We start from the raw sequence: 14,942 nt of genomic DNA, 5'->3' as shown, positions 1-14,942 counted from the left end.
TATCATCACTTCTAGATAGCTATCACCACGTGATCATAAAGAGGGTATTTATTTGACGGTTTCACCTATTTTTCCACTTCTCCTCTAAGGTCTATTTAAAAAATTTTTGATACTAAAATTATTCCTTATCCTATAATGATCCTCATTGATTTTCTCTTCTTCAATTATTGTTCAAATGGCTTCATTTTGTGGCTCTGCATACGATTTCAGAAGTTCTCTTAATATAGGGCAGACAGCAGAAGCAAGAAGAACTACAATTCTGCACCCTGTGGAAGGAAAACCTCATACATAGCAAGATAGACAAAATGAAAAGGCAGAGGACTTTGTACCAGATGAAGGAACAAGAAAAACCCCAGAAAAACAACTAAATGGAGTGGAGATAGGCAACCTTTCAGAAAAAGAATTTAGAATAATGATAGTGAAGATGATCCAGGACCTTGGAAAAAGAATGGAGGCAAAGATCGAGAATATGCAAGAAATGGTTAACAAAAACCTAGAAGGATTAAAGAACAAACAAACAGAAATGAACAATACAATAAATGAAATGAAAGATACACTAGAAGGAATCAATAGCAGAATAACTGAGGCAGAAGAACAGATAAGTAACCTGGAAGACAGAATGGTGGAATTCACTGCTGCGGAACAGAATAAAGAAAAAAGAATGAAAAGAAATGAAGACAGCCTAAGAGACCACTGGGACAACATTAAACATAACAACATTCGCATTATAGGGGTTCCAGAGGAGAAGAGAGAGAGAAAGGACCAGAGAAAATATTTGAAGAGATTATAGTCTAAAACTCCCCTAACATGGGAAAGGAAATAGCCACCCAAATCCAGGAAGCGCAGAGAGTCCCAGGCAGGATAAACCCAAGGAGAAACATGCTGAGACACAGAGTAATCAAATTAGCAAAAACTAAAGACATAGAAAACTTATTGAAAGCAACAAGGGAAAAACAACAAATAACATACAAGGGAACTCCCATAAGGTTAACAGCTGATTTCTCAGCAGAAACTCTACAGGCCAGAATGGAGTGGCACAATATATTTAAAGTGATGAAAGGGAAGAACCTACAACCCAGATTACTCTAGTCGGCAAGGATCTCATTCAGATTCGATGGAGAAATCAAAAGCTTTACAGACAAGCAAAAGCTAAGAGAATTCAGCACCACCAAACCAGCTCTACAACAAATGCTAAAAGAACTTCTCTAAGTGGGAAACACATGAGAAGAAAAGGACCTACAAAAACAAACCCATGACAGTTAAGAAAATGGTATTAGGAACATACATTTCAATAATTACCTTAAACGTGAGTGGATTAAATGCTACAACCAAAAGACACAGGTTCGCGGAATGGATACAAAAACAAGACCCATATGTGCTGCCTACAAGAGACCCACTTCAGACCTAGGAACACATACAGACAACGTGAGTGGATAGAAAAAGATATTGCATGCAAATGGAAATCAAAAAAAAGCTGGAGTAGCAATTTTCATATCAGATAAAATAGACTTTAAAATAAAGAATGTTACAAGAGACAAGGAAGGACACTACATAATGATCAAGGGATCAATCCAAGATACAACAATTATAAATATATATGCACCCAACATAGGAGCACATCAATAGATAAGGCAACTGCTAACAGCTATAAGAGAGAAAATCGACAGTAACACAATTATAGTGGGGGACTTTAACACCTCACTTACACCAATGGACAAATCATCCAGACAGAAAATTAATAAGGAAACACAAGCTTTAACTGACACAATAGACCAGATAGATTTAATTGATTTTTATAGGACATTCTATCCAAAAACAGCAGATTACACTTTCTTCTCAAGGGCACACGGAACATTCTCCAGGACAGATCACATCGTGGGTCACAAATCAAGCCTCGGTAAATTTAAGAAAATTGAAATCATATCACGCATCTTTTCCAACCACAACGCTATGAGACTAGAAGTCAATTACAGGGAAAAAAATGTAAAAAACACAAACACATGGAGGCTAAACAATACACTACTTAATAACCAAGAGATCACTGAAGAAATCAAAGAAGAAATCAAAAAATACCTACAGACAAATGACAATGAAACACAATGATTCAAAACCTATGGGATGCAGCAAAAGCAGTTCTAAGAGGGAAGTTTATAGCTATACAAGCCTACCTCAAGAAACAAGAAAAATCTCAAATAAACAATCTAATCTTACACCTAAAGGAACTAGAGAAAGAAGAACAAACAAAACCCAAAGTTAGTGGAAGGAAAGAAATCATAAAGATCAGAGCAGAAATAAATGAAATACAAACAAAGAAAACAATAGCAAAGATCAATAAAATTAAAAGCTGGTTCTTTGAGAAGATAAACAAAACTGATAAACCTTTAGCCAGACTCATCAAGAAAAGAGGGAGAGGACTCAAATCAATAAAATTAGAAATGAAAAAGGAGAAGTTACAATGGACACCACAGAAATACAAAACATCATAAGAGACTACTACAAGCAACTATATGCCAATAAAATGGACAACCTGGAAGAAATGGACAAATCCTTAGAGAGGTATAACCTTCCAAGACTGAACAAGGAAGAAATAGAAAATATGAACAGACCAATCACAAGTAATGAAATTGAAACTGTGATTAAAAATCTTCCAACAAACAAAAGTCCAGGACCAGATATCTTCAGAGGTGAGTTCTATCAAACATTTAGAGAACAGCTAACACTCATCCTTCTCAAACTCTTCCAAAAAATTGCAGAGGAAGGAACACTCTCAAATTCATTCTATGAGGCCACCATCACCCTGATACCAAAACCAGACAAACATACTACAAAAAAGAAAACGACAGACCAATATCACTGATGAATACAGTGCAAAAATCCTCAACAAAATACTAGCAAACAGAATCCAACAACACATTAAAAGGATCATACACCATGATCAAGTGGAATTTATCCCAGGGATGCAAGGATTCTTCAATATACACAAATCAATCAATATGATACAGATTAAAAAACTGAAGAAGAAAAACCATATGATCATCTCAATAGATGCAGAAAAAGCTTTTGACAAAATTCAACACTGATTTATGATAAAAACTCTCCAGAAAGTGGACATAGAAGGAACCTACTTCAACATAATAAAGGCCATATATGACAAACCCACAGCAAACATCATTCTCAATGGTGAAAAACGGAAAGCACTTCCTCTAAGATCAGGAACGAGACAAGGATGTCCACGCTTGCCACTATTATTCAACACAGTTATGGCAGTCCTAGTCATGGCAATCAGAGAAGAAAAAGAAATAAAAGGAATACAAATTGGAAAAGAAGTAAAACTGTCACTGTTTGCAGATGACATGATACTATACATAGAGAATCCTAAAGATGCCACCAGAAAACTACTAGAGCTAATCAATGAATTTGGTAAAGTTCCAGGATACAAAATTAATGCACACAAATCTCTTGCATTCCTATACACTAACAATGAAAGATCAGAAAGAGAAATTAAGGAAACAATCCCATTCACCACTGCAACAAAAAGAATAAAATACCTAGGAATAAAGCTACCTAAGGAGGTAAAAGACCTGTATGCAGAAAAGTATAAGACACTGATGAAAGAAATTAAAGATGCTACAAACAGATGGAGAGATATACCATATTCATGGATTGGAAGAATCAATATTGTGAAAATGACTATACTGCCCAGGGCAACCTACAGATTCAATGCAATCCCTATCAAACTACCAGTGGCAATTTTTACAGAAATAGAACAAAAAATCTTAAAATTTGTATGGAGACACAAAAGACCCCAAATAGCCAAAGCAGTTTTGAGGGAAAAAAACAGAGCTGGAGGAATCAGACTCCCTGATTTCAGACTATACTACAAAGCTACAGTAATCAAGACAATGTGGTACTGGCACAGAAACAGAAATATAGATCAGTGGAACAGGATAGAAAACCCAGAGATAAACCCACACACCTATGGTCAACTAAATTATGACAAAGGAGGCAAGGATACACAATGGAGAAAAGACAGTCTCTTCAATAAGTGGTGCTGGGAAAACTGGACAACTACATGTAAAAGAATGAAATTAGAACACTCCCTAACACCATACACAAAAATAAACTCAAAATGGATTAGAGACCTAGATGTAAGACCGGATGCTATAAAACTCTTAGATGAAAACATAAGAAGAACACTCTTTGACATAAATCCCAGCAAGATCTTTTTTGATCCACCTCCTAGAGTAATGGAAATAAAAATGAAAACAAACAAATGGGACCTAATGAAACTTAAAAGGTTTTGCAAAGCAAAGGGAACTACAAACAAGACAAAAAGACAACCCTCAGAATGGGATAAAATATTTGCAAACGAATCAACAAAGGATTAATCTCTAAAATATATAAACAGCTCATGCAGCTCAATATTAAAAAAACAAACAACCCAATCCAAAAATGGGCAGAAGACCTAAATAGACATTTCTCCAAAGAAGACATACAGATTGCCAAAAAACACATGAAAGGATGCTCAACATCACTAATTATTAGAGAAATGCAAATCAAAACTACAATGAGGTATCACCTCACACCAGTTAGAGTGGGCATCATCAGAAGATCTACAAACAACAAATGCTGGAGAGGGTGTGGAGAAAAGGGAACCCTCTTGCACTGTTGGTGGGAATGTAAGTTGATACAGCCACTATGAAGCACAGTATGAAGGTTCCTTAAAAAACTAAAAATAGAATTACCATATGACCCAGCAATCGCACTACTGGGCACATACCCAGAGAAAACCATAATTCAAAGAGACACATGCACCCCCATGTTCATTGCAGCACTATTTACAATAGCCAGGTCATGGAAGCAACCTAAATGCCCATCAGCAGATGAATGGATAAAGAAGATGTGGTACATATATACAATGGAATATTACTCAGCCATAAACGGAACGAAATTGGGTCATTTGTAGAGACGTGGATGGATCTAGAGACTGTCATACAGAGTGTAGTAAGTCAGAAAGAGAAAAATATCGTATATTAACGCATATATGTGGAACCTAAAAAAATGGTACAGATGAACCGGTTTGCAGGGCAGAAACAGAGACACAGATGTAGAGAACAAACGTATGGACACCAAGGGGGAAAAGTGGCGGGGGGCTGGTGGTGGTGGGATGAATTGGGAGATTGGGATTGACATATATACACTAATATGTATAAAATAGATAACTAATAAGAACCTGCTGTTTAAAATAAATAAATAAATTAAAAGTTCTCAATATAATTTTTATCAACTTAATGAAATTCTAAATCTCTTACAAGATTTGAAATTTCATTTTCAAATCCATCTGCTTTATAAGCAGGGAAGGATTAATGAGTGGTAATCAATTTTATAAGTGGTCAGTTTTCTTACTGAATATTTTCAAGTTCTAATCTTGTTTTCCCATGCAACCTTATCAATGTGGTGATTCAGATAATAAATTTTCAAAAACTGAGTAAAGAACCTTTCCATCCTACCTCCGCCACTCCAGTAAAAACATTTAAGAAACTAGCTAAAGAGACTATTTGCTGGGAAACTCCTTTCTGAATGTGGAGGTATGCTAATAATTAGCTACTTTGGTTTTAGTATTTCACAATTACCACTGGCCATGCCTATCTAGAAAAGCATTTCTAGAAATGAATGATATTCTTATTAAGCCACTGAAATTACTTCCACTTGCCACTGTTTAATTCTTATCTAATCTCACCAAACCTAAGTTTTACAGCCCAGACATCAGGACACATGCTGTGCATTATACAGAATTACACAGGACAGCTATACATTAATAGAATTCTGGATCAGTAGTTTCCAAACCAAGGTCTGGCTTCTTATATAACATGGCTGCATAGGATTCAAATGAAAAACTGTTATTTTAACCCACTCCTAATAATTCTGATTCTGCAGGTATGAGGTAGTACGAGGAATCTATTGTTTAAAGCTTCCAAGGGATTCTCCTAAGTAGCAGGTTTGAAGGACAGTGGATAGATAAACTTTAAAGCCTCTTCCAGTTCTCCATGATTCAAAAACTAAAATTTTAATTGCAAAATTTCATATAGCAGGAAGCCATTAAGGAAGCTATTTTTCACTTAGAGTCTTACCTGACTCACCTGAAATTACACCTTTTTGGTAGTCATTAACTTTGATGGCCAGGCTTTTGACAAAATGATGCTACCTCAAAATCAGAACTACCAGAGACAGCAAAGCAACACGAACCTAAATATCTGGAGATTTTCTTTCACTTCTTTTATACTTTGATCATGAATCATAACAGAACTAACTAGTCAAAAATGAAGCTATAAATACTATAAATGTCTTAAAAAGATAAGATTTCAACACCCAATTGATTTTGTATTGACTCCAGGTCAAATTTAATTTCCGACTAATAAAGTATCTTTAATTATTTCCCAGATAACCTACTAAGATGTGATACTTAATCTGATGTTTGTCACCTATCCAAAATATTGTAAATGGATATGTAAAAATAAAAAAGAGAATAAACATACATAGCTTTAATGCTTTCAGTGAGGTTTGTTTCAAAAGAGAGAAACTGTTTTCCTCTCTTTGTGAAGCCTCTAATTTCAGATCCTGCAGCAATAAAAATTTTCTCCTGGGGCGTGTTAAGAACCCCTCCTAGTTCCAATCTGGCAATCTTCTGCCCAGGTAAAGTCTTGAAGACTGTCTGCAAAAACCATTGAGGAAAAAATTAAGTACACAAATTTATTCCAAGTATTTTCTTTTACCATAAAAAATGCTGTGATTTTAAACTTACAACATATTATAGTTCTAAATAGGAACACCTTTAGATACAAATGTATCCAGTGGTCTTCTGGGTTTTTTGCTAAATATCTTCAAACTTTGCAACGTTTATTCCCACTCACATTGCATTTCAATGACATTATTAAAATCTAAACTTTTGCAACTCAAAGTAGGGTTTGCTAAGCAGCAGCATTAGCATCACTTACCTTATTAGAAATGCAGACTCTCAGGCTCAACCCCAGATCTACTGAATGAGAATCTGCATTTTACCAAGATTCCTCAGCTGGTTCCAGTGCACATGTTTTTATACCTTAATCATCTTTTTAAAACTAATACCTTAATCATCTTTTTAAAACTAATCTCTCCTGGTTCCCTTACAATTTTATAAATTTTAGTAGTATAAATTAAGGACTGTAGAATTTACTGAAAACCTGAGCATATAACTTCATATCTCTCTATTTAATTGGAAACATTTGCATCCTTAGTTTATTCCTCATTATCTTCTATATTATTATTGGCATCAGTTTCTTCCCTTCACCGCCAATGACTTATACACAGAGAATAAAATATCTGGAAGGATATATGAACAATGGAAACACTGAGTTTCTGGTAATTTTTACCCTCTTCATCTTTTTGCAAATTTCATATAATGTAGAATGAATATAAGAGTTCACATCTCAGACCCATCACTTGTAAACTATGATCTGGGAATATGATAACATAAAACTCACTTCCTTGGTTAGGCTATATTAAGTGGCAAAGGTGATGTGACGGTCACGTCCATGTTACACTGTTATATAAGACTCCATCTTAGCAGACTGGACAGATTTCCCTGTTGGCCTGAAGAAGCAGTTCACCATGTTGTGCGAGGGCCTGGGAGAAGAGCTCATGGCAAGGAATTGTGGTGGGCCTCAGGACGCTGAAAGCAGGCCCTGGCTTATGGACAGCAATAAAGTGGGGACCTCAGTCCAACAACAGTAAAGAACTGAATTCTTCCAACAACTACATGGGCTTGGAACAGGACCCTGAGTTCCAGAAAGAAATAGAGCCTGGCTGTACATGTGTTGCAGCCACGTGAGGCCTCGAGCTTGGACTCCTGCCCCGTGAGATAATAAATGTGTTTTGTTTTAAGCCCCTAAATTTGAGGTAACTTGTTACACAGCATAAAAAACTAATATATCACCCTAGGCTGTCAAAGATGTTTTACAAATGGCTAGCAAATGACTCTCATGCTGCCTGTAATCTCATACTTCATATGACTACTTCCCTCAACCTATTTTTCATTATGCTTTAGAAAAAATTTTAATGTAGGAGTATTCAAAAGGTACACATACCACTGCTTCTCCCTTCTTCATGCCAAAGCACATAACTACTCCATCATGATCTCCAACAACCACCTGTAACAGATTGAAGAGAATCTAAAATTACTGTCATTATGCCCTACTAACTTATATGGGGAAAACAAGATTCTCAATATATAAATTATGATTTTAAAAGTAGAGACCAGAAAATCTAGTAAAGACATCCCCACAAAAAATATCCACCAAAGAATTGTAAGAAAGGGCCAAAGAGAAGGCTATGAAGAGTTGTTATGGAGGTAGCTGGCTTTCTGTTCTGTTCCTACAAGGTAAACAGAACAAGAAAATAGAGACAGAAATGACAAGGAGGCAATTTTTTTTTTCCTTTAACTGGAGCATAAGAACATTTTAAGATTAACTTTTAAAACATTATCAGGCACTTCCCTGGTGACGCAGTGGTTAAGAGTCAGCCTGAGAATGCAGGGGACACGGGTTCGAGCCCTGGTCCGGGAAGATCCCACATGCCACGGAGCAGCTAAGCCCGTGCGCCACAACTACTGAGCATGAGCTCTAGAGACCACAAGCCACAACTACTGAGCCCGAGTGCCACAACTACTGAAGCTTGCGCGCCTAGAGCCCATGCTCCGCAACAAGAGAAGCCACCGCAATGAGAAGCCCACACACCGCTGCGAAGAGTAGCCTCTGCTCACCGCAACTAGAGAAAGCCCACACGCAGCAACAAAGACCCAACATAGCCAAACTAAATAAATAAATTTATATATAAAAAAAATTATCAAAATGAGGTTGTGACAGACTTATTTGATATTTTTAAAACTTTTTACTTTTTATTTTTATTGACATATAGCTGATTTACCTAATTAAATTTAAAAGCTTTTGCAAAGCAAAGGAAACCATCAAAAAAAACGAAAAGACAACCTATCGAATGGGAGAAAAGATTTGCAAATAATAAGACCAATAAGCGGTTAATATCCAAAATATGTAAGCAGCTCATACAACTTAACATAAAAAAAAACAAACAACCTGATTAAAAAATGGGCAGAAGACCTGAACAGACATTTTTCCAAAGAGGAAATGCAGACGGCCAACAGGCACATGAAAAGATGCTCAACACCGCTAATCATCAGGGAAATGCAAATCAAAACCACAATGAGATATCACCTCCACCTGTCAGAATGGCTATCATCAAAAAGAACACAAATAACAAATGTTGGCAAGGATGTGCTGAAAAGGGAAACCTTCGTACACTGTTGGTGGGAATGAAAATTGGTGCAGCCACAGTGGAGAACAGTACGGAGGTTCCTCAAACAACTAAAAATAGAACTACCATATGACCCAGCAATGCCACTCCTGGGTATATATCCAAAAAATCTCAAAAACATGAATTCGAAAAGGTACATGCACCCTAATGTTCACAGTGGCATTATTTACAATTGCCAAGATGTGGAAGGAACCTAAGCGTCCATCAACAGTTGATGGATAAAGAATACTACTCAGCCATAAAAAAGAATGAAATTTTGCCTTTTGCAACAACATGGATGGACTTGGAGGGCATTATGCTAAGTGAAATAAGTCAGACAGAGAATGACAAACTGTATGATAACATTTGTATGCAGAATCTAAAAAATACAACAAACTAGTGAATATTAAAAAAAAAGTAGCAGACTCACGGATATAGAAAACAAACTACCAGTGGTTACCAGTGTGGAGAGGGAAGGAGGAGGGGCAACACAGGAGTAGGGGATTAAGAGATACAAACTACTATGTATAAAATAAGCTAAAAGGATATATAGTATAACACAGGGAATATAGCCAATATTTTATAATAACTAAATGGAATATAACCTTGAAAATTATGAATCACTATATTGTACACCTGTAACTTATATAATATATATATTATATTTCAATATTTAATATATTTCAATATATTTCAATATATTTCAAATATTCAATATATTTCAATATTTCAATATTCAATCCAACTATATTTCAATAAAAAATAAATAAAATGATCTTTTTAAAAAGTGTAAGAGTCCTGAGACCAAAAAGTTTGAGAAGTGTTGCTCTAATTGAGTGAATACAATAAATGACAGTCAAAAATCTGTTGATTTATACTGATAAAATGTTAATATATAGGAATACTATATTTATTTTGCAGCTATTAAAATATCCTACTAGTTTACCAAGAAATTATAATTGTCTTATGGAAATCACAGGATTAATATTTCTATTAAAATAATCAATATTGTTAGTTAAATGTGAAGATTAACATCAATATATTTAATTACTCTTAAAAATATGATAAAGTTTTTAAAAAGCATTTTCTCTACAGTCTATTGTGTTTTTTTTTCTTTTTTCATATACACAATCTGGTACACACAGGGTAAGTTATTACCACAAAAATGGAATATGGTTTTCAACTAGTTTGCTTATACTATTTACTAATTGTACATAATAATTATAATGTCCAAGAAACTTGCTGTCTATAAATGTCCCTTGGTATTCTAATCTCTGTTCAAATGAAAAGAAATTCATTTCCATTTTAGCCTTAGAATTAAAAAAAAAACTTATCAATAATGAAGGAAATGTAAACCTCTCCTCTGTCAGAGCTGAAGACATATGGAGAAATCAGTATCTCTACGTTACCTTTTGTGTGGCTCTATATCTTGAAGCAGGAAGTAGCTGCATAGTCTTCTGAGAGGTCACTCCCACCTAAGGAAACACATCAGCTGCCTGGTGAGTGATTTCTGATACACTAATTTGAAGTTATTAAATCAGAGATTAAAAGGACCAGCAGATTCTAATCATAGTAAGCCTCAGTTTTTTTATTGCAATTAATTAGGGATATGAAATAATTATTATCAGCAATGAACTTATTTTCTAATGAAATATACTACAAAAGTCAGAATACAGGAAACAATCAAAAATAGTAAAATTTATGCTATAAAGTTGTCAAGTCAAAAATAATAACGTGGCATTACTGGCAAGATACTTCACACCAAAAAAATATTTCTATAAGCCTTCTTTTACAACTTCATACACTTGTTAAAGTGTGTTTGTAATTTAAAATCTTTGGTAATAGATTATTATTGAAAACGCAACATAAAAGATTTTAGCTAAAATACCACCATGCTGATGAAGATTATTTTACAAAAGTTACAGAAGATGGAAACAGCATGGTTTGCTCAGCAGGGCACTGTCACTAGTGGTGCATGGTTAGGGGAGGAGAATGGGACCAAAGAGAGAGAAACTGGTGGAAACAACAGAGAATGCAAGAATTTACATATAGTATAGGTCTATCCTTTAATTCTGTATTCTAGGGGGTAGTATTAAAGTTTAATCTGTTCAGATCCGTATTTTTGAAACATCAATCTAGTAATGATATGAAGGATGTCTTGGAGGGAGGTAAGCTGGAGGCTAGGAGCTATTTCAATTATCCAAGCAAGAGAAGATGAGGACTGAACTAGGGGTAACAGAGATGGAGGGAGCAAATGGGACAGATTCGTGAGATATTTAGGAGATAAAAGCAGCAAAATGTGGTGACCAGATGGATATGGAAGATACTAAGGTGGGAAGTACCTAGCATGACTCTCAAGGAAAGTGACAGGACAAACATTTGTACCATTAGCCAAAATAGGATTACTGAAAAAAGGAGATGGAGAAGGAGAGAAAGTCTAGGGCTGAAATATTGAGAGGCAGGGTGATGTACCAGAAAGAACACCAGCTCTGGAGTCAGAGGCTTTGTTTCAAATAGGAACTCCATCCTTTCCGATATCATGTAAATCACCTTCTCTGAGCCCCTTGATCCTCATGTACCTACTTTAGGAATTTTTATGAGGATTAAATATATGTACGTGTGTTAAGATCTGAGAATAAACTAGACGCTCGAAAACGGCTGTCATTGCTTTTATTATGATCTGGCTCGTGGGGTCCGGCTCACAGTAAGAAACAAGTGTCTGGCGCTCGGCAGAAGGGACTGGGTACAGATGGAGATCAGGGAGTTAGAAGCTGCAGCCGGGGAGGAGGAGAAGGGCCCCGGGGAGGAATCCGGGGGCGCATCAGGACATTCAGAGCATCTTCAGGACCTGGCAGACGCCAGCACCGCGGAGGCGCGTGCTCCCTCTTTCCAAGTCCCCGTGGACCGTCACCAACAAGCCGGAGTTGCCCGTGAGCAAGGTGTCTGGAGGGTGGCACCCAGATCCGCTCCTGTGCCGCCGCGTCGCCGCCGAGACACCCCAACAGACGCCAGTGGAAGGATCGAATCCTCTCAGGGAGCGCAGCTCACCCCGCGCAGCGACCGCCCCAACCCCTCAGGTTTACCTGTAAATAATCCGCTCGGTTTAAATTCAGATCCATGACGGAGGCACGGACGCGCTGGGCAGCGCCAGGCCAGGCCAGGTAGGATAGAGGCTGCGGGACCCCAGGCCTCCAAAGGGAAAAAGCTTGCTTCCCCACTGAGGGCCAACGCCAACTACTGAGGGCTCAGCGGGGGATGCAAAGGCGGAGCGTCAGGGCAGCGGCGTCCTGCGTGACGTCCGTACGTTCCTGAGAGAGGGCCCCGGAAGGAAATGAAGCCCCACCCCCTCCCGACAGACCGCCCACTGACTTAACCCGCTCCAATGAGAGGCGGAGAGGAACGGAGGGCGAGCTCCAGGAGACCTGAGAAGGGTGGTTTCCAGGGAGACCGGAGACGCAGTCTTGGCTATGCCTCCGCCACCGCCTTGAGCCCCAAGTCTTAAGTCTTTTCTGTGTAGAGCCTTAACTTGAAGTCTTGGTAGATTCTGACCTGTTTCACCGCCACTAGAAAGGATCCCTCAAAGAATTAGGTTTCACCGCCATAAGAGTTAGCTTACAGCAGCATAGGAGTTCTCAAACTTTTGGCTCTAGGACCCCTTTACAAAACTCTTATAACTATTGAGGACCCCAAAGACCTTTTGGTTATATGAATTATCTATTGATATTTACCATATTAGAAATTAGAACTAAGTTTCTAAAAAATATATTGAAAAAAATGAACTCATTATATAAATATTTTAATGAAAAATAACTATTTCCAAAATAAAGAAAAGTAAAAAGACTGGCTTTGTTTGCAAATCTATTCACTGTCCACCTGAACAGTGAAAAGGGGAGTCCCAGATCTACTTCTGCATACAATCTATTGGTATATGTTGTTTTTTGTTTCTTTGTTAAGTATATAAAGAAAATGTGGTCCAAACTCAACAAGTGGTAGTTTTTGAAAAGTTAATTGCAATGTGGCTTCATTATACAACATCTCCAAAAGTCCACTTGTTAATATCATCACAGATTCCATCAGAAAAGTTTTGAAGTGTTGGAAAGTTGTCAACCTCAGATGGCAGATACAAATTTTTGAAAAATTCTAATTTGTGCTTAAAAGCTTGAATTTGAAGCATTGGCAACAAATGTCAATTATTTTCCTTGAAATGATAGTTTTCCTTCTTGAATTCACAAGAAAGTGTATGCCAAGTATCCAAGTCTAAATAATCATAATTTGTCAGTCGTGCTTTCAAAAAAAGTTCCACGAAAAAAACAGTGAGTTCAGCTAGCAATTCAAATAATCATACAAATGCTTTTCCTTGAAACAACTAATGTACTTCCGTATTCAGTAGCAATGCTTCATGCATACTTCCCATGTCACCCCACAGAGTATTAAAAAGGATATGTACTTGGACTTCCTTGGTGGTCCAGTGGTTAAGACTCCACCCTTCCACTGCAGGGAGCCCAGGTTCGATCCCTGGTGGAGGAACTAGGATCCCACATGCCACGTGGCATGGCCGAATTAAAAAAAAAAAATGATATGTACTACGAGTAGAGGCTTAAAATTAACAATTTTCACTGCTTCATAAAGAACATTTTTACATGAAACTTTGTTTCCTGTCAATGTGTGGCCTTGATCCACGCTTAAGTACCAGCAGTATTAACCAACCTTGCTTTTGTACCATTAGTACAAATGTCCACACAGTGAAAAGGGCAAGTAGCATCTTATTGTTATGAAAATACCTTCAAAATCACAGACCCCCCGAAAAGGCCTCAGGGACCCTCTGACTATTGCTGGCCTATAGTGACCCATGATCTGATTGAGAGCTGACCTTACTTGACTCACTTTCATCAGTCCTTCCTTTGTGCATACCACACTCTGCCTACAGAAATACTACAGATGAGTAAGTGGTTTCTGTGGTCTACTGGGGAGAGTTCACAAATGATTTCTGTGGTCAACTAGGGGAGAGTTCACAAATGTTTGTGAAACAAGAATTAAGCCCTTGAGAAGAGGTTCTTTTTTTTTTTTTAACATCTTTATTGGGGTATAATTGCTTTACAATGGTGTGTTAGTTTCTGCTTTATAACAAAGTGAATCAGTTATACATATACATATGTTCCCATATCTGAGAAGAGGTTCTTAAGAAAAGAAATTACTTCCTACACAGAGATCTGAGAAAGTTTTGCCTAGGTCCCAGGATATTCCAGACAATTCTTTTTTTTTTAATTTTTTATTTAAATTTTATTTTTGGCTGTCTTGGGTCTTCGTTGCTGCATGCGGGCTTTCTCTAGTTGCAGAGGGTGGGGGCTACTCTTCGTTGCAGTGCAGCGGGCTTCTCATTGCAGTGGCTTCTCTTGTTGTGGAGCACGGGCTCTAGGCATGCGGGCTTCAGTAGTTGTGGCACACGGGCTCAGTAGTTGTGGCTCGCGGGCTCTAGAGCACAGGCTCAGTAGTTGTGGCGCACAGGCTTATTTGTTCCGCAGCATGTGGGATCTTCCCGGACCAGGGCTCGAACCCTTGTCCCCTGCATTGGCAGGCGGATTCTTAACCACTGCACC

At 37.5% G+C, this 14,942-nt stretch overlaps 1 protein-coding gene across 2 annotated transcripts in view; it reads right to left on the bottom strand.

The window, feature by feature from the left end:
• Positions 1–12,673, bottom strand: part of BBS7 (Bardet-Biedl syndrome 7) — a 41,695-nt gene extending 29,022 nt beyond the window's left edge. Inside the window, exons 1-4 of one of the 2 annotated variants that reach the window (XM_022596328.3) lie at positions 12,429–12,673; positions 10,755–10,820; positions 8,124–8,186; positions 6,537–6,712 (exon numbers count right to left, since the gene is read on the bottom strand). In XM_022596328.3, the coding sequence (XP_022452036.1) occupies positions 6,537–6,712; positions 8,124–8,186; positions 10,755–10,820; positions 12,429–12,464 (341 nt within the window). In that variant the 5' untranslated portion in view covers positions 12,465–12,673. The remainder of the gene's footprint in view (positions 1–6,536; positions 6,713–8,123; positions 8,187–10,754; positions 10,821–12,428) is intronic. The other variant, XM_022596327.3, reaches the window with a different exon arrangement.
• Positions 12,674–14,942: the final 2,269 nt, after the last annotated feature.

This window comes from Delphinapterus leucas, chromosome 5, assembly GCF_059928025.1.
Source record: "Delphinapterus leucas isolate spDelLeu-1000000601 "Yukka" chromosome 5, BTC_Dleu_Yukka2, whole genome shotgun sequence".
In the NCBI taxonomy this organism is placed as follows: domain Eukaryota; kingdom Metazoa; phylum Chordata; class Mammalia; order Artiodactyla; family Monodontidae; genus Delphinapterus; species Delphinapterus leucas.
The sequence above is the reverse complement of the archived record's forward strand: the minus strand, read 5'-3'. Positions and strand labels throughout refer to the sequence as shown.